Source organism: Poecilia formosa, unplaced genomic scaffold (assembly GCF_000485575.1).
Source record: "Poecilia formosa unplaced genomic scaffold, Poecilia_formosa-5.1.2 Scaffold178, whole genome shotgun sequence".
NCBI classification, from domain to species: domain Eukaryota; kingdom Metazoa; phylum Chordata; class Actinopteri; order Cyprinodontiformes; family Poeciliidae; genus Poecilia; species Poecilia formosa.
In genome coordinates, this window is record NW_006800117.1 from 1,271,683 (window position 1) to 1,291,305 (window position 19,623).

The following is a 19,623-nucleotide window of genomic DNA, read 5'->3' on the forward strand; positions in this document are numbered from 1 at the left end:
CATTTAATTTCATGATAAATTCAAATCAGCTCAACTTCCGATTTGATGTTTAATGTTTTTTGAACAATATTCCACTTTATATCTGGGTTTTGGTTGTGTTTGGTTTTTGTTTCAGTTTTATTTATTGCTTTTGGATATTTAAAATATCTTTCTGTTCTGGAGTTACGTGTTGTTTAAAAAAAATTAAACTTCATGGTGAACTTGCATTATTATTCTATTATCAATATATTACCTGAAAAATGATACATTGTCTATCAGAATAATTTATTGTCCAGTAAGATGTGATATTGTGACAAGTCTAATCTTTCAAGACGTTGTGTATATGTTGCGTTTTGTCATTATTTTATTTGAACAAAGTAGATAAAAATTGTTTTTTTAAAAATCTAAGTGGTATTTTCATACATTTTTGTAACTGAAAAGTAAATTGTAGCCCTTCAACAGCAACTTAGTTTGAGGAGGTAATAAAAGTGGAGATGCTGCTGTTCATTGGTCAGTTTCTTTCTGTTGTCCGTTGTGAAGGTCGTGTCTCTGTTTCAAGACTCCAGTAAAAACAAAACCCTATCAGGACGCCTCGGTTACGAGGTTTTGTTGTTTATTTATTTACTTTATTGCTTTTGCTTCCAGGTGGTTGCACCATTAAGAAACAGTCGGACCAGACGTTGAAGTTCTGCGCGGAGCTGCTGGGTCTGGACCAGGACGACCTGCGGGTCAGCCTCACAACTAGAGTTATGCTCACAACAGCAGGGGGCGCCAAAGGCACGGTTATCAAGTAAGGAAACCAGTCCTGCTTCAGTCAGAAGGATAAACGTTGAGGTGATTTCAGTGAAATAATCAGAGTTGAGCTAAAGGAGATGTTTCTCTTTTTCCTAATCTGTCTCTCTACATGCCCCGTGAGTTAAACGAGCGTATGCAAATGAGGATATGATATTAACACTGCTCCTCTGTACTTTGGTGGTGATGCCATGTTTGGCAGATGAATATTTCAGAAGGGGCCAGCTGCTGGCCTGGCCTGGAAGTGTTTCCTCCACATCAATAATGCAGCTTGTGTCTGAGGAGGCAGGGGAGCGTGGCTGCGGCGCGCTGAAGCCCCGGTGTCTGGGGAGCAGGTGGAGCGAGGGGCGGGGCCCCTTTGTTACCAAGCTGCAGATACATCCAGGCGTCCCCTGGGAGGGAAAAGTCTTTTAACTCATCAGATGAAACATTGCAGCTGATGAAATTAACTGTCAATGAGAGTAATTGTTTGGTTTTAAATGTAAAAACAAGAAAATCTGCTTTGTTTTAGATGGGCTTCTGTATCTGAAGGGCTTTCTGAGCCAAATAACAAAAGGAAGTAGAAGGAAAAGAGAAAAACGGCTAAAGGGGCTATTTTAAATTAAAATTCAGCTTCTTCCCAGCTGGGACAGCTCAGTCGAACTCTTTGACCTGCACTTTGTGAGATCAGGCAACCTCTGTGAATAATTCGAACATGAATGGTGAGAAAGGCGCCATTAGAGATTCAGGTAGAGTTCAAAGTTCAGGTTTCTTTTAAAACTAAACTCCTAGCTGGAATATTAAGCTCCAAGCAACTTGAAAGACACCACTTTAGAAATGGGGCTGATTTGGAAAAAGTGAAAACAGAGCGGCGCTGTCCCAGTTAGACTTTCTCTCACTGCCCCATTTTTTGTGTCCCTCCAGGGTTCCTCTAAAGGTGGAGCAGGCGAACAATGCTCGGGACGCGCTGGCCAAGGCCGTGTACAGCCGCCTCTTCGATCACGTGGTCAAACGGGTCAACCAGTGCTTCCCCTTCCAGGCGTCCTCCAACTTCATCGGCGTGTTGGACATTGCCGGGTTTGGTAACGACAGATCCGCTCTGAGAAACACTGGTTTACTAGGAAAACAGGGGAAAAAAGTTTGCCAAAAAAGTTTTCTAGAAAAAAAACATTAAAATGTCTTAAAAGTGGGAAATTTGCTAGAAAAATTTTTTAATTTTTTTAATTAATTTCAGAAGTTTTCTAGAAAAACTTGAAGATTTCTGAGCTCCAAAAGTCAAATATATGGAAGAAAAAAAGTCAAAAAAATGTAAATTAATCTCACAAATTTACTAGAAAAATTCTGAAAATATCTGAGAAATGTTGAGATTGATTTCAGAAATTTTCTAGAAAAAACAAGAAGGTCAAAGTTTAAATTTCAGGGAAAAAATAACGAGATGAATCTCAGGAATTTTCTTTAAATTTTTTTTGTTTTATTTCTGAGCTCCAAAAGTAAAAAAGAAAATCCTAAAAAAAAGCAGAAATTTAATCCCTTTTCTTTATCTTCAACAGCCTTAGTATTATGTTGTACCTTTTACCTGTAATTTGCCAAAATCTGCATTTCTTTTCTCTTGTGCCTTGTTGAGGAGGATGTTGCCTGTGTGTGTGGCCTGATTTTTAATTTAGCTAATATGATGCGTAAACACACTCCTCACCAGGCATCTTGCTGGAGAAACTCATTTCCCCGTTCCTATAATTTCTATCAGCTTTGCATTTATTTGTCAGGGCTTTAATTGAAATGTATCTTCTGTTTTTTGCTCCTCAGAATACTTTGAGCACAACAGCTTTGAACAGTTCTGCATCAATTACTGCAATGAGAAACTGCAGCAGTTCTTCAACGAACGCATCCTCAAAGAGGTGGGTGATGAGCCAAACGCAAAAAAAGGAAACATTGTTTGCATGCAGTCGATTTTTCTCTCACTCTGCTTTCTTTTTCGCTTTCTACGCCCACATTTCCTTTGAGCTTTCCCATTAGAGTGCTAATTTCAGCTTTTTTCCTCTCCTGTAATGTCATTTAATTAGTGGCTGTCAATTCTGGTTCTGCTCAGTACTTATTATATAGAAGTTGTTAGTTTGAAGCTTGTTGGATTGTTTGAAAACCTGGAAGAGTTTCTTTCAGTGTTTGATTTCTGTGTCTTGGTGGTAACAGGAGCAGGAGCTCTACCAGAGGGAAGGGCTGGGGGTGAACGAGGTGCATTATGTGGACAACCAGGACTGCATTGGTGAGTTTCTGACTGAAACCTTTAGGATATTTATATTTATTTACATGAACATTTGGTATCATTATTACAGTTTGTAAATTCATCATCAGCTCTGTTAAAGTAAAATACGCATCGGTACACTGAAGTTGTTGCACTAATTTGTTTTCTTGCATATTAATTTGCAGTAGATTCAGTTACACTGTTCAGTTGTGATTAATTATGTGCTTCACAGCAATGATTTTAGGAAGAAGAAACCTGAATTATTCAGAGGAATCCCCCAAATACACCGCTGCTCAGAGAAAAATGAGACAGAATGATGCTGGTTCAGTGGGAAGGTGAAAATGAAAAATTTGGACCAACTTAAAACGCAACTTTATGGAATAACAATGTTGATGCTGCACATAAAAGCATTTATTGCAACATAAAGATGTTGAGCAGCTAACTTGAAATCCTGAGATCGTTTATCACTTGATGCTTTTTTCTCCTCTTTCTATTTATTTCTGACGTGTTTGAAGTACCGAATTAGATGGAAACCAAAATTTACAGTATTAATGCTGCTTTATTTATGTACAGCTCTAATGGAAATTAAAGTAACAAATACATAAAATATTAAAGTTAACTATCAGAAATGTTATCTTGGTGTCCATTTACAATAACTATCACCGAGAATTTGACTTCTGCTTTACATGCATGCTAATATTTTTAGAAAATGCCGCTAATGAAGCTAAGAAATAATGTTTCTATAAAGTGTTGAAATGACTTCGTCCCTCATATCCGCCCAGCCACGTGGCGTTCACCTGAATCCGTCCTCTGGGATCCGCGTCACAGCCGATACATGCAGAAACGCAGACTTCCTGTTCCTCCCAAAGCGTCCGTGTCTGTTTGACTGAAGGGAGACGGTGCACTGAGTGTCGGAGGGTTTTACGGCCCCTCAGCGCCGCGAGGAGCTCAGATTACGCCTCTTGTTTTGGTTCCGTTTGTCCTCGAATCAATCCTGGAATTAATGAGTTGAAGTAGTCCACGTACCAAGGTGAATGAGTTTGATTTGTATTTCAAAGGTTGTGATTATTCAGGTGTGTGGCTAACTGACAGCAGTGAATAACATTTATGACTTGCAAATGACCGTTTGGGATGGCCATTAATTCACTCATCAATCTTCTGCATTTATGCACAGGTGCTTGCTCATGCTAATTTTTCTAAGGTCCTTGGCTGTAACATTATTCTCTGAACAGCGTGTTGGATGAATAATTCAAACATGTGTATAAATGAGCATCCAGGAACATGTTTTATACTTTTTAAATAATCAAATTCAGAAATGATGAGCAGTGGAAGTTTCAATGAATCCCAAAGTCAGAAAAACATTTTGTGATTTTGTAATTTCTTAATCATGAACCCAATTTATTGAAACTCGTCTGAAAGGTTCGTTTAAGACGTAAAACTTTGATGTCTCACAACATCAGCAAAGCCAATCATAATCCCTAATCAGCATAAGTTACTGGACGTTAAGTGTAAACAGAAGCTGTAATCCTGTGGTGGATCTTTAAATTTCTGTCCAGATCTTGTGGAGGCGAAGCTGGTGGGAATCCTGGACATCCTGGATGAGGAGAACCGGCTTCCTCAGGCCAGCGATCTGCACTTCACTTCAGCCGTTCACACCAAACACAAGGATCACTTCAGACTGACGGTCAGACATTTGGACTGTTTTCTGTTGGCCTCATTTCTGGTCCTTTTGGTGTTTTGGGAAGACGTGACCTCACTGTGAAACAAAACCTTCTGGAAGGATTTCAAGTGAATACAACTTAATTCTCATCCACTTGTGGTTCGTACTCATCTTCAACAAGTGGAACTTTTGGATTAAAAAATGCTTAATGAGTTAATCTATTTAAGTTGAGTCAATTAAAAGAAAGTAAAGTATTTGGCAAGTTGTGATTATTTTGGAAACGGGTAATGTTTTACGTTACAGATGTTTCTCCACTTCTGATTAAGCAAACCAAAGAGAAATGATTTCAGCATTGAAAGATAAAATATGCTCTGATGACACCATGTTTATTTAATGTATGTAGGTTAACAAATGCAATGTTGTTGTTGGTAATAATCAATTAATCACATGATAGATGAAAAACAGATCAATCATTTCCATTTGTGGGATTTATAGTTTTTCTCTTTTCTCTCTTTCTACCAAGAACTGGATGATAAAAGTCTTTAATCTGCTGCTTTGGTCTCAACTTGTCCTTTTTTTGAAGGATATTTTTGCATCCTGAGACTTTATAATTCATTTTATTTGTTTCTGTTGTTTTGTTTATTTATTTTGCATCTTTAAAATGTCTTCCTGCTCAAGTGTTAAATGTTCGTTAGAATTTAAAGTTCATTGATCTTGCATTTCCATTTTATTACTTGAAAAATTTCTTATCGTGACAATCAGTCTGAGCTTCTGTACAACTAAACCAAACGTATCAATCTGTTTTAGGTTTGCAGTACTGAAGTCGCACATCGTCACTTCACTGTTTAGTTGCAATGATTGATTCTTTTGAGTCTCTTGGTTTGCATAGGTTTAAATGCAGAGAGTCTATGTTCTGTTCTTGGTGTCGTTGTGATCAGTTTTGCAGCTCTGAGTGACGCACGGTCCCAGTCCCTCCCTGGTCGCCGTCTTTGTCCATATTGTTTGCCAGTCTGCCTGATTATCTGCCAACATGAAATTCTTTAAAGACTCTAGCCTTGACACTTATTCAAGCCCGCCATTAGAGGTGGCTGGCTGCAGCGATGCCATTGTTGTCTCTTAAATGAAGACCATTCTGTGCACTTAATAGGGTGAAAAATGAAGTTTGAATGTGCTGTGAGCCAACATTTCTACTGCACGTCTTCTGCAGCTTTTCAGAGGCTCGTTTTTCCTCAATCTTCCCTCAATTTCTGCCTCCGTTTTTTTTTTCTTTTTCATTGTTGGTTGGAATGATCAATGTTTGGACCCTTTCACAGCACTTAAACTCAACAAGATGAAAGTGGCATTCAGAAATTCTTGAGCCTGCTATTCAAGCACACTCATTGAATAAGTACAACGAATCCTTGAACTAAGTTTTAAAGGATGCGCGTATTCTTAAAGTGTAGCTCTCTGCTCATCTCAACACCAAGGACATAATAACAGTTCTGGAAAAAATTCCTCCAATCCAGGATGATATTAGTCAAAATGTGTGTTTCCTTTCCCGCTCAGGTGCCCAGGAAGTCAAAGCTGGCGATCCACAGGAACCTTCGAGATGACGAAGGTTTTATGATCCGCCACTTTGCAGGGGCCGTCTGCTATGAAACGGTATTTATAATGTTAATATTTTTTACCAGAAGTTGCTGTTTTTGTACAAGTTTTCACACCCTTTGAGTTTCCTCACTTTAATGTGTATTATTGAGGTTTGGTGTGACAAAGCAACAGAAAATGGTGTAAAGGTGAAGGAAAATGAGCTGAATGGTGTTGAACAGCTGCAGCTGAAGGTCTGAGGATCTTTACCAGCTTTGCTCGTTTTTGAGATTAATATTTTTTTGCCGCTATGGTTTGCAAATTTGTTTGGGTTCGATATGATTGGACAGAAATTTAAGCAATTTTTAAGACTTGCTGTGAAATTTTGATCAGATTTAGAAACATCGCATCGTTTTTCATTATAACAAATTTATGATGAAAAATAAACAAATTCTGATTTATCGTCACAATAAATTCTAATTAATGATGTTTAAAACCCACCAAAACTGTCAAGGTTGGTAATTTTACAATTTTGTTCCACTATTTGTTCAACTACAGAATGAATAAAAATCAATACATTTAAAAATGTGTTTAAGTTCAGATACAGTTTGCTTTTTAGAGACATAAATCACACTTTCTGTGTTATTTACCTATTGGTATGTTTTTCAAGAGAAGTATCTGAGTTTGTGGGTCTAAAAAATAATTATAAATATTTCTTATTGTCACTTTTATTGTTATCACAATACTATCACAAAATATTGTGTTAAAATTAAGTTTATTTTCCCTCTGGGATGAATTAGTAGCTTTGAACTGAAAATTTCATGTCTGTATTGTCCACCAACTCATTAATCTGTTGATTCTCCAACCTTAGACAGGTGGAAATGTTTGGTCCAAATAGTTCTGGCAACTTCTATGTTCAAAATTAGACTTTGATTTAATTGATTTAATTTAATTAAACAAAAAATAAGTCAGATTGTTGTAGAAAGAGGAATGTGTAAATCATTATAGATCCAAAACACGTCAGTTTGAGTTGGTGTGTCAAATCCTGACGTTTGTGGTAGTGAATATTTTGAGTTATTGAATATTTCCGTCACATATAGAAACCTGCTGGTATGTGCAGAACGTATCCCATTCTTCACTGGGTTTAACGCTCCATCAGTATGTGGCAAACGAAGCCTTCCACTACATAAATGAATGCGAATGCGCTTGTGTTGACAGACGCGGTTCGTGGAGAAGAATAATGACGCCCTCCACATGTCCTTGGAGAGTTTAGTGTGTGAATCAAAAGACAAATTTGTTCGAGAGCTGTTTGAGAACTCCAGCACCTCCAAGGACTCCAAACAGAAGGCGGGCAAACTCGGCTTCATCAGCGTCGGCAACAAATTCAAGGTCAGTGGCGCAGGTCGCCCCTTTCTGCACCAATTGGCAACTTGGAAAAACTCTGAGGTCACAATTTTCTCTTCTTTTTTTCAAATTAAAGTCAAACATCATTTTATCATGAATTCTTTCATTTTCGCCGTCACAAAAAACGAATTAAAGCTGTTGTATTTCAGTGAAGCAAAGTAGAAAAGATTATTGAAGATCTGAAAAAGCCTCAGGTGTTTATTTTTAACTTTTTGTACCAAATGTTTTTACTTTGGTGCTCCATAAAATGTTTTCAGTTACAAAAAGGAGAATTTTATCCAGGGTTAGTCTGATTTTGACTAAAAGGTTTGTGGCTAATAAAAAAGAAACGGTTTAAATGACAAACATTTTCTAATTAAGAAGCTATAACCTGATCAATGATCATTTTATTTTCAAAAGGGCCACAAATGGCTCCTGCAGTAAACAGTACTTTAATCAACACATCCTAAACAGACCCTCCTCCTTTTCTCGATTGTTTTGTAAATTTTTTTGCAATAAAAATCACTGAAATTGTGGAGCTACTGTTGAAATATGTGCAAGGAATTGTTTTGTGATTTTTTTTTTCCATTAAACTCATCCAAAATCTACATATAGAAGAAAAAACGATGAGAAATTTTTATTATTTAAGCGACTGAAATAGCTCTCTTTTATTTTACTCGCCATATCGATCCTGATATTGACATTAAGAAAGGCTGAGGCAGCAGTGGAGTAGAAGTAGAACATACTGCCACCTGCAGGTGGGAGGTAGAATCATGTAAACCCAATGTTTTCATCATTTTTGCAAAAGAAATTGCAAAAAACTTGCAACTATGCATTAGAAAAAAAGCGTGAGTCGTTGATTTTGCGTAAATTTCTGCTATTGCTTAAAACTGGAGGGACTGACAAAAATAAAGCACAGCAGTTTTAATCTATCTCAAACTATAGAATTAACCTTTATTGTTTAGTTTTATCAGCGTCGGCTGATAAAACTAAACAGCCGACGCTAAGAGACAGAACGTTTTTACTTTCTGTCTCTTAATAATTTTCCTGATCTGATTTAAACATGAAGTATTTAATTTACAGATATCTGATTGGTTTTGCTTGAGCAGGAACTTTGTCAAAGTTAGTTTGTGAAATCAGAATGTGAAATCCACCCATTTTCACTTTCTCTCTGTTTATTTGCTGCCTCTAATCTCTCTAAGCTTCTTTTCAGACTAGTAGAAAGTGAGCTAACTCTAATCTCCTTTCCCTTCTCCTTCCTGTTTCTCAGTTTCTTGTCCTTAGTTCGGATGCTCCTCTTAGATTTCCTCCAGTCTCACCTCTTTCCTCTGAGAAAACCTTCCTTGGTGGATAGATCTGGAAAAAGTCAGCTTGAGGTATAAAAACAGGGAGTTTTAAAGCAACAGCAACGAAACTAAAATAAAACAACAGCTGTTCTTTGTTTTATTAGAATAAATCAGCTTTCATTCAAATCAGCTACATATAAATAATCTCTAAGTATTGTTGCTTCTTGCAAAACAAGAAAAAGTTTTAGAAGATCTGAAAAAAGCAACTCAAGATCTCACAAAAAAAAAAAAACTTTAAATATGTGAGAGAAAAAAAACTCAGGAACATTTGTGAAATCCTCCATAACAACTTAAGATCTTAAAAACGTAACGTGGGATTTTATTAAACTGTTGTAGTAACTCAGGATGTACACTGCAAAAACACAAAATCAAATACCAAAAGTATTTTTGGCCTAGTTTTCATTTTAACTACTTTTGCACATTTGAAATAACACAAAATCAATTTAAAAGTAACTTTTCAGCAAGAAATAAAGTTTGTTTTAAGTCAATAATTCATTCCACTGGCAGATTATTTCACTTACAGCATGAAAAAGCCAAAAATTGAGACCAAACTGTTTTAGGTTAGTTAAAAAATCATTTCTGTTTACTAAATAACAGAATAACCAAAGATATAATTTAGTATTTATTTTTAATTTAGGTAGAATTTGGAAAGTTACATATTTCTCCTCAATACACTGCAAAAATACCCTCTCCAAAGCAAATTAAAAACTAGAGGAAATAAGACATTTTTCCTGTTATAAGTGAAATAATCTGCCAGTGGAACAAGTACTCTTTCTTCAATATTAAGGACTTATTACTTACAACAAGCTTTTAGATGTTTTAGTGCACTAAGTTATTTGCACTAGACCAAACTAGATAAGATTTTGTTTTTGCAGTGTAATAGGATTTCTCTTGCTCACTTTTGTGACATCTCTCAAAATTAACTCTGGACTCTGGAGAAATATATCTTTTTTTCTCCTTGAACAGTTTATTTAATTTTAAAATCTTTCTCTCTTGCATACGACTCTTATTTTAAAACTTCTGCCTAAAGTTTTTCTTCTTGCACAAACAGACGCAACTAAACCTGCTCCTTGAGAAGCTCCGCAGCACGGTGAGTCCAGAGTTTCTCATTGTCGAGTTAAAAATGAAGCTGGTGGTTATAACTGGATCTTCTTATGATTCATTTTGTGTGCAGGGCTCCAGCTTCATTCGCTGCGTGAAGCCGAACCTGAAGATGGTCAGCCATCAGTTCGAAGGAGCGCTGATCCTCTCGCAGCTGCAGTGCTCAGGTGGAAACTAAGTTTATGACAAAAAAACAGCTCAGGAATTATATAAACGATAAAATGCACATATACATTTTTACTTGCAGTTCTTCAAACTTGATTAATTTAAATTAAAAAGCTGTGGAAAGCGTTACAGCTTAACTTTTCTTACAAGTTTGTTATGCTTTGGGATTTTATCCACAAAGGTTTTTAAGTTTCACATCAACAATATAGAGTTATAAAGATACATAAGACTTTTTTTTCACTTTTTATTGTTTTTGTTTTGGATTTTACTTCATATCTGCTTTTGTTATGTGGCTTTTCTTCTATTTATGTGAAGAGAAAGAAGAAAAAACTTTATTTGTAAAATGTTTAAAGCTGACCTGTGACTCTGTCCAAGTTTTTAATTTGGACCTATTTTGCTCCTAAATTACGATGAATTGTTATGGCCACTCTAGGAAAGTAAAAAAATAAAAAAATACAAGAATAAAGTTATAATATTACAGCTTTATTCTTGTAATTTTATGATTTTAACTTGGTTTTATTGTGACTTTATTCTTGTATTATTTTGACATTTTTCTTGTAGTGTTATGATTTTATTTTCATATGAGTTTATTCTTATCATTTTATGACTTTATCCTGACTATTTATTTATTTTTTATTAGAATGGCCCTCAGTCATAGTAAATAGATGCTTGTAATTTTATTATTATTTTGTGATTGAATCTCCTAGAATTGGTAAGTCACTGCATTGATGCAACTTTGAAAAAAAAAAAGTAAAAATCAGTTAATCAAACATAAACTCACAACCAAACCATCACTTGAACTGTTGTGCTGCTAAAAATCATGTTTATATGGATTAATAATGCTGCACAAAAGCTTCTGTCGGACATAAATTTGCTGAATCAATTCATCCTGACACAAACATTTAAAGGACGTTCTGCTGTATGCATGCTGGATAAATGACGGTTTGTTTGTGTGTTTGGCCCTGTTAGGGATGGTTTCGGTTCTGGACCTGATGCAGGGCGGCTTCCCCTCCAGGGCGCCATTCCACGAACTCTACAACATGTACAAGGCTTACATGCCAGACAAACTCACACGGCTGAATCCTCGACTCTTCTGCAAGGTCAGCTCTTCTGTTTCTGTTTGTTTGTCGATTAACTTGTTTAAAAGTGATTAAAATAAATGTTTTAATGACGCATCACTGACTGTCGATCTGATCCTTTACAGGCTTTATTCAAAGCTTTGGGACTAAATGAAAAAGACTTCAAGTTTGGACTAACCAAAGTGTTCTTCCGCCCAGGAAAGGTGATGTTTTACTCTTAACGTGTAGCAGAAATTCGTCTCCATTAAGAGTGAAAGTGTGACGCGTTTCTGTGCTTCAGTTTGCTGAGTTTGACCAGATCATGAAGTCCGATCCAGCGCATCTCGCTGAGCTGCTGAAGAAAGTCAACAAGTGGCTGCTGTGCAGCCGCTGGAAGAAGGTCCAGTGGTGCTGCCTGTCTGTCATCAAACGTAGGTCCAAAAAGCTGCAGAATGAGCCAACAGCTGTGGTGTGAAACGTTGAATTAATCTTTATTAATTCATGTTTGTACTAAAACTGTTTACCACTTTATATGAGCAATGATTTACAGTTTACCGCTGATACGAACAAAAACTCTTTTTTCTGCTTTTTGCATAAAATTATAGGTGAAATGTTGAGCAAAATCAACTTTTCTCAGTTTCACATCATGTTATATTGTTATTCCCTTTTTTAAAGAGACATAGGCCCAATTCAGTTAGCAGGTTAGTTTGATCACTTATTTGTGTCCCTGCACTGATTTTGTGCAATAGATTTTTTATTTTTAATTGGGACAGAAAGATTTAAGACAAATTGATCTCATCAAAATACAAAGTATTTTTAAATAACCACTCTTTTTTTTGCAAGGACAAAATCTTTCACCTCAATCCTGCTTTTATTTTATTAAATTTCTGCTATTTTTTTCAATAAACACCCAACAAACGTTTATTTTAATCAAGGGAATCTGAAAAACCTTTAAGTTCCTTTCCAACAAAATAAATCTGACATGTAGCTAATTAAACTTTTACATTATCAAGTTGTAAAAACATCACAATATAAATTGACAAAAAGTTTGGACACCCCTAGATTTAAATTTTAAATCGGAGTAAATACTTCCTGTTTTAGTTTGGTTTGAATGCTCAGATTTGTTTCTGTTTGCTTAATGTCTGAATGACGAGAGAAAAAGATCTTTATTTTTGAAGTTAACACAGTTAAATTGTTTTGGAAGATGATGATGCAATGATTTGAATGATTTTAAGTTTCTGAGTTATAGTAAAGTGTGTGTGACCCAGTTGCACCAGTTCTGTCAGAATTATAGCAAATACTATGAAGTTAGTCAGCATGTTTGACCAGAGTCCTTCATTTTAAAGACAATAATACTGAATACTATGCAAAATTATAGACATTTTTAAATTCCACCAACATTAGAAATGACATCTTTCATTATTCTGGAAACAGAAATCATTTTCTTAGCCAATCTGAAACATTTAGTCTGATTTAACGCCAGTGATTGAAGGAACAAATTGTGTCTTTTTTTAAAAAATAAAAAAAAAACTTGGTTCATGTGTTTAGTGGTGAAGCTGAAGCTGCTTGTTCCTGTTATGGTAAAGTTGATATTCTGTGTGTTTTTACTGTAGCATCAAATACAAAGCGGCCTGTGGCTGTCCGCCATTTTAAATTTACCACTTTTCATTTCTGTCTGAATATTAAAGCCTCCGGCCTCAACACCACTGTAGAAGCACAGCCTGGTTATTTATGCTCAGCACCAAGCCGCTGGTTTTCACTGTTTCAAACAGAACCTCCCGGGTCCAGCTTGGTTTTAAGCATCAAATGACCAGAATCTGCTGCCCAAGCAGACCTGCAGCCGTGCATTGTTCTGTTTTTCTCACATTTCTGTTTCAGTGGAGTCAGAGCGAAATATATGGTCAGGTTACATTCTCTTTAAAATCTAAGTAAGCAGCTGGTGACACTGAGTATCTTTGTTTCTTTGCAGTGAGGAATAAAATGCATTACAGAGCTGTAGCCTGTATTAAGATTCAGAAGTCGGTCCGCATGTGGCTGTGTAGGAAGAAACACAAGCCGAGGTGAGTTTCCTCTTTTCTTTCTGCTTTGTTTGCTTCTAAGGCTGCATTCACACCAAACACGTTCAGTCCACTTTCATCCAACTGCAGTCCGTTTGCCTAGAAACTGGTTCGTTTGGGAAAGTGTGGATGCGTAAACACTCTGGTCCGCCTACAAACCTCGGTCTCTGTTCGGTTGAAGTGAACTCTGGTTTGTTTTGAATGCATGTGTGAACACCAAGCGGACCAGAGACCGCTCCAAAATCAGAAAGTGGACTACAGTGCAGGGCATTCTGGGTAAACACAACTTAAACAAACGCGTTAGCCTAGCGCTAGCAGGAGAAATGGCTCATGGGCTTTAGCCAAAAACTAAAGAGAAATCCTACAACTGCTAAAATCTGACGCCACTCCATATTTATTTACATTTCATGAAGAAAGATGTTTTTTGGAGGTGTTTGTGTCGTTTCCGTCAGTGGCTCTTGGTGCAGCGCCCCCACAGGTGAGGAGGGGAACAGGTTGGTTTGACTCAGAGCAGAGAGGAAAAGCACAGCAGTTTGGTTTGAACCCAAAACAAAAAAGTCTCCTTTGTTTACTTTGTTTTACATAGTAATTAGATTTTCTCAGTTACATTTATTTGAGTAAGATTTTGGAAAATAACTTTTAGAAACATTTTTATACCTTGTACTTTTTACTGTAACTTGAGTATTGTTATAATGACGTAACTGTAAAAGTTGCTGTAGTTCTATTAAATATTAGCAGATTTTATAAAAGAATCCAAATAGGAACTGAATTCTCCTTTGATTTGTATATTTAGATTTAAATTGTGTCTATCTGATTTTAGTAAACGCTTTGTATCAGACTCTAAATCATGGAACCATTTTTGATGTATAAAAAATAAAGTAATCAGCTTTCTGCTCAGTGATCTGGCTAAAACACTATAAATACTGGTTATTGATGCATTCAAACCATGTAGCAACATACCCACTGATGCATGGCTGATTTACTGCTAATCAGCTACATTTATTAGCTTAGAGACGTTAATTATGTCTGAGTGCAAACAGAGTTTAGAATAACTATTAATATCCAAACTGAAACTGATTGAACTGATTCAAACATAAAATACCTGCAGTCCTTCTTTCATTACAGAACATCCATTTTAAAATAAAGGCTTTTTATAGATGGGAAGGTAATTCTTTTACTCTGTTGATTCAGGATTGAAGGTCTGGTGAAAGTCCAGAAGCTGAAGAAGCAAATGGAGCGTTTCAACGAGGTGGTGAACGGACTGAAGGAAGGGAAGCAGGAGATGGCCAAACAAGCTACAGAGCTGGCCAAAGCCGTAGACGCTCTGTTAGCCAAGATCAAGGTAGAAACTCCTCCATCTGGAACTAAGAACCAGTTTTTGTGTCAATATCCAATGACGTTTATTGTATGTAAAACTAATACTTTAAAAGTGCACAAGAATAGATTTGTATTTCAGTTTCATGTTTGATTTCTCTCAAATCTCTGCTGGTTTGTGCTTCTTTTTCCCTGATTCTCTGTTTTTGATTGTTTTGTCCTCAATATCTTGGCTGTTTCTGACATCATGCATCTGACTCAGAATGTTTCCAATTTTTGACTTTTTAAAGTCACTTAAAGTCAATTTTACATTATAAATAGAAACTTTAAACTTGCTTAATAATTGTTCACATAGTGTATTTTAATTGGAGCAACCATCTGAATTTATTTGAAGTTATTTATCTGAAATTTGCACAATGTGTTTAATTTTTTCTTTTGTTGATGCTTAGATAATCAAGTTATTGATTGATGTATTTGAAGTGAGGCCTTAAAATGTCTGAAATTGATTTACTTTTTTAAGTAAATTGGCCTTTAATATGTTAATCAAAGGTCTTAAATTTTGTCTTTACAGGGCTTTTTCATCTCGTATATTTCATGTGTTTTTTTCAGTCAGGTAAAGGTTTAAAAGTCAGACGTCTTCATGCATTTGTGATTCAGAACAGTTGAGGCTAACGCTAACTAGCTGCTAACATACCCTTGCTAGCTAGCAAGCTTTTACAAAATTCATACATTTAGGTGGAAATATAGGTCTTAAATTCGATCCTTAATGGTCTTAAAAAGTCTTAAGTTTGAGTTGGTGAAACCAGCATAAACCCTGAATATCTACATTAAACAGTTTGAGTTTCATAAACATATTTATTCATGGAAGACAAAGGTCATTTTTTTTCTTTAAGCCTCTCTGACTCATATTTATTTTATTTTCTGTACATGTGGAGATGCGGATGTAGACGAAGCCTTCATCCTTGTATAACACACCATAACCTTTTTTAAGTGTTTTGTGCCCTTTTCTCATTCTTTCTCTGAGAATCAATGTTTTCAATCACCTGAGGCGGAGAAAAGCTTGTGATAAAGACTCCAATAATTTAACTTATTGAATTTGTTTTGCTCAGTGATCAATCACAGTTGCTTAGGTAAATCCCAGCTCTCCCCATGCAATATGCACCTTTTATTATTGAACCCTTAAGGTGCAGCAAATAATCAGAAACACGATTTCATGCTATTTGAATTTGGTGCTCAAAATTCTCCAGTAGCAATGATGCCATTTTTGTGCGCTGCGGCTTCCTGTATGTAATTACCAAATTACATACAGGAAATGTAGAAATGGTTATGACTGAAAATGAATTATGGTGTTCATTGGTATCCTGATTGACACTAAGGAGCCACTGACCTGGTTTCTTACTCTCTCTCTCCGCTCCAAACACTTTTTCCATGCTAACTGTTGATTTATTAGCATCCCTGCTGTCAAACACACGTTACTCTGAAGGTTCGGCAATTGCTGTTGGCGTGGCGTAAATAATGCATCAGATGCCAATGGCTGTCGTTCAGCCCTCTATACATCTGTCATCTCACCTCTTCATGACACAGTTAGAGACTCATCCTAATGAATCCCCACAATGCCTTGCAGATATTTAGAGGAACTGGACATCAAGCCTGCAAAGTGCAACTGACAGACTTACTGTCACTCTGTGTAACACATGGCCTCATGGGAAACATTGCTAATCAATACCACTATTATGATTGACCTCCGTGGTGTTTAGTCCTACAAATGCAAGATAACAGTGTTATGTCCTGTAATATTTGAGTTTAAAAATAAAAAATAAATACAATTCTTGTAGAAATGGTTATGACTGAAAAATGTATCGCATTATAAGCCTTATAAGTCGATATTTACAATTATTGATTTTTTTTTCTTTGAAATATCTGAAAAACTCCCAACTGATGGCAGATCCTTCCATGTTTTAACCACAGTTTTCACTTCTGTTCATTTTTAAATAAGTAACCTTAATCTGCTGCTGCGCAAGTTACTCAACAGGTTGTTGCTAGGTAACCAGAGTTTTTTTTTTTTTCATTTCCTGCCGTGACCTTTAATTTGTTCCCGTTTGACCTCCAGGCCATGGTGATGACCTGGAAGCAGATCGACACAGAGTACCAGGCGCTGGTGAAACGCTCCGAGCAGCTGCTCGCCTCCATGCAGAAGAAGAAACGGGAGGAGGAAGAGACGGAGAGACTGAAACACATCGAGGAGGAGATGCAGAAGGAGAGGAAGAGGAGGGAGGAGGAAGAGCAGCGACGTAAACAGGAGGAAGAGGACAGAAGGCTGTGAGTGGAAAAGATCTAAATATAACCGACTACATGTTTGTAAATCAATAATAAGTAAGTGATGGATTTGATTCTTTGCAATGAGAAAAACCTTTTGTTTCAACATTTTAGAAAAGCAGAGATGGAAGTGAAAAGAAAGCAGGAAGAGGAAGACAGGAAGAAGAGGAAGGAGGAGGAAAAAGTTATTCAGGTTTGAGATGTTTTTTCAACTTTGACTAAAAAGTTTCCATGCAATGCTGACAAAATTAATAAAAAATCAGATTAATTAGTTTTATTAATCCCCTGCTTCCAGCTTTTTCCTGGCCTCTTCTGCACAGCAGGGAGAATAAAACTAGTGAAGGAAACCTGTGGAGTTTAAATATTACTGTAATTATTACCAAATGTCTGGTACTCAAAGCAGCATCAGTAGCTTTACAGGAGCATGTTTATGGAGCTCAGTGGGCTCCAAACTTTCTGCCCTTAGAGCCAAACTGTCTTGCTGAGAAAACTCGAGAGCCACATTATGTTTTTAAATTAAAACTGAGAAGATGTATCTCTCTTCAATAACATGCCAGATAGACGGTATTTTAGCAAAGAAAAGTAGCTTAATTTTTGTAGAAAAATGAATCTGTAAATCAGTCAGTCAGGGTTTTTTGTAAAGCACATTTCAGCAACATGGCAGTTCAAAGGCCTTTATGTCGAGAAAACATTTCTAAAAATCTTAAACATGTATAGCCAGCAGGTGTGAAAACTAATAGTGAACATTGCATTTTGTCGTCAGCACACATCGAATATGTTGGTTAATTTTCTATTTATTATGGTTCTAAACAGGCAGGTTTATAGCCTTGATTTAAAGGAACTCAGTGTTTCAGCTATTTCACAGTTTTCTGGAAGTTTGTTCTAGATTTTAGGTGCATAGAAGCTGAATGCTGCTTCTCTAACCATTGTTGATCCAAAATATAAACCAGGTTTTTCACAATTTCTATGATGAATCTATTTTTAGGCTTTTGTTGGGGTAGATAAGATCGGCTTCACAATCGGCTGGTCACCAATCTCCCTCACAGCCCTCACAAAAATCTCAAAATGAATCTCAAATTCGCTCCATTCTTGAACTGAGAGGCCAGACAAAATCACCCAGAGGGCCTCAAACAGCCCCTGGGCCACAGTTTGAACCCCCCTGATGTAGAGGTGAGGTGTGTTCTGTGGTTTTTGTGTGCAGGCAGAACTGGACGCACAGTTGGCTCTGGAGCGCGAGGAGCAGGTCCAGCGCGCCGCCATGGTGGAGCAGGAGAGACGCGACCGCGAGTTGGCCATGAGGATCGCTCAGAGCGAGGCCGAGCTCATCAGCGAGGACGGCCAGGGCGACGCGGGCCTGCGCAGGTAGGCTCAGCCGACGCACGGCGCCGCACGCACAACGCCCGCCCAGGCCGATCTGAGCGTGCAAAAGTCAAAAGTTACTGACCTCTTCCTGTTGCTGTGTTTTTCCAGCGATGACTTCTTTTCAGGTCTTCCTATCTCTTCATCCTCAACCAGAGTCATGTAAGACACCTGAGCAGGTGGACCTAACGCCAGCCGTAGTCGCTCACTTAATCCTAGACTCTCTTAATCCCTGCTGTAGCACCACATCTCTCAGCTGCCTGAAATAAATACCAGATTATAATCCAGCAGTAAAACTACTCCTCTATACTTGTTCAATCAAATTATTGAGGTTAATAATCAACATTATTGATGATTTGATGCTGATTTTTTGTCATTTATAATTATCTATCATATAATTGGTATATTTATGTTTAATTTTAATGAAAGTGAAATCAGAATATTGTTTATGATCACATTGTCTGATTGAACTGGTGGTAAAATCATGTCTTCATGTCTTCAGGCTTTTTAGGACTTTCTAGTTATAAGATTTTTTACTTTGTATTTACTTTGGTCATGAATTGAATTCAAATCAAAAAGTATTTTATTAACCCCATAGAGAAATTAAATGTTGTAATAATGATCCCCACAGTGCTGGCTCATTTCTGCAGATGCTAAATTAAGATTTTGATTTTTGTTCATATTACTAATTAACTGCAACCGCAGTCAGACTTCTGTGTGAACGGATTACGACCCCAAAGTGATCCGCATGCACAGAAGAAGAACGTTGACATCACGCAGCAGCATCTGTTGACAGAAATACAAACGGCCGCCTGTGGATGGATTTTATAGTTTATTCAGCAAAGAGAGCTGACAGCACCGTCACAAGATCACAAATAAAGCTGATGAAAAGAAACAGCAACGGCCTTTTGTGGAGCATCGACTTCTGCAGAGAAGTGTGTCTGGATGTGATGCACTCCACTGACAGACTTCTTTCATAATTTCATAATTATCATTTTCAGCCTTTGTTTACATCCTGATTTACCACATCTAGCTTCTTCTGGAGCAGAATTATGATGCATGTCTCTTGTCATTTACTTGAAAGTCAGATAAAATACATTCAGACTGCAGATGCTTTGAAAACAGTCAAATCCAGTTTAGGTCCATATACATATAAGTGGCACAAATCAGATTTTTTTTTTTTCAGGTTGAAAAAAAAAATGAGGTAGTCATTGTTGTTCAAATAATGACTACCTCATAAAATGACTACCTAATTCTCCTAATATTACAACTTTATTCTTGTAATAAAAATAAAATCTTATCCTGGGTCTAG

General features: G+C 36.8%; 1 protein-coding gene across 1 annotated transcript in view; it reads left to right on the forward strand.

Moving 5' to 3' along the window:
- The window catches only part of myo6b (myosin VIb), a gene marked incomplete at its 5' end in the record, with an annotated part of 39,204 nt that overhangs the window by 11,936 nt on the left and 7,645 nt on the right, over positions 1–19,623 (forward strand). The window contains 18 exons of the mRNA XM_007565540.2: positions 625–769; positions 1,675–1,832; positions 2,554–2,645; positions 2,938–3,010; positions 4,546–4,673; positions 6,195–6,290; positions 7,431–7,601; positions 9,993–10,031; positions 10,116–10,209; positions 11,177–11,307; positions 11,412–11,489; positions 11,567–11,696; positions 13,235–13,325; positions 14,514–14,664; positions 16,747–16,955; positions 17,067–17,145; positions 18,154–18,314; positions 18,423–18,473. Coding sequence (XP_007565602.2) covers positions 625–769; positions 1,675–1,832; positions 2,554–2,645; positions 2,938–3,010; positions 4,546–4,673; positions 6,195–6,290; positions 7,431–7,601; positions 9,993–10,031; positions 10,116–10,209; positions 11,177–11,307; positions 11,412–11,489; positions 11,567–11,696; positions 13,235–13,325; positions 14,514–14,664; positions 16,747–16,955; positions 17,067–17,145; positions 18,154–18,314; positions 18,423–18,473 — 2,077 coding nt within the window. The remainder of the gene's footprint in view (positions 1–624; positions 770–1,674; positions 1,833–2,553; positions 2,646–2,937; positions 3,011–4,545; positions 4,674–6,194; positions 6,291–7,430; positions 7,602–9,992; positions 10,032–10,115; positions 10,210–11,176; positions 11,308–11,411; positions 11,490–11,566; positions 11,697–13,234; positions 13,326–14,513; positions 14,665–16,746; positions 16,956–17,066; positions 17,146–18,153; positions 18,315–18,422; positions 18,474–19,623) is intronic.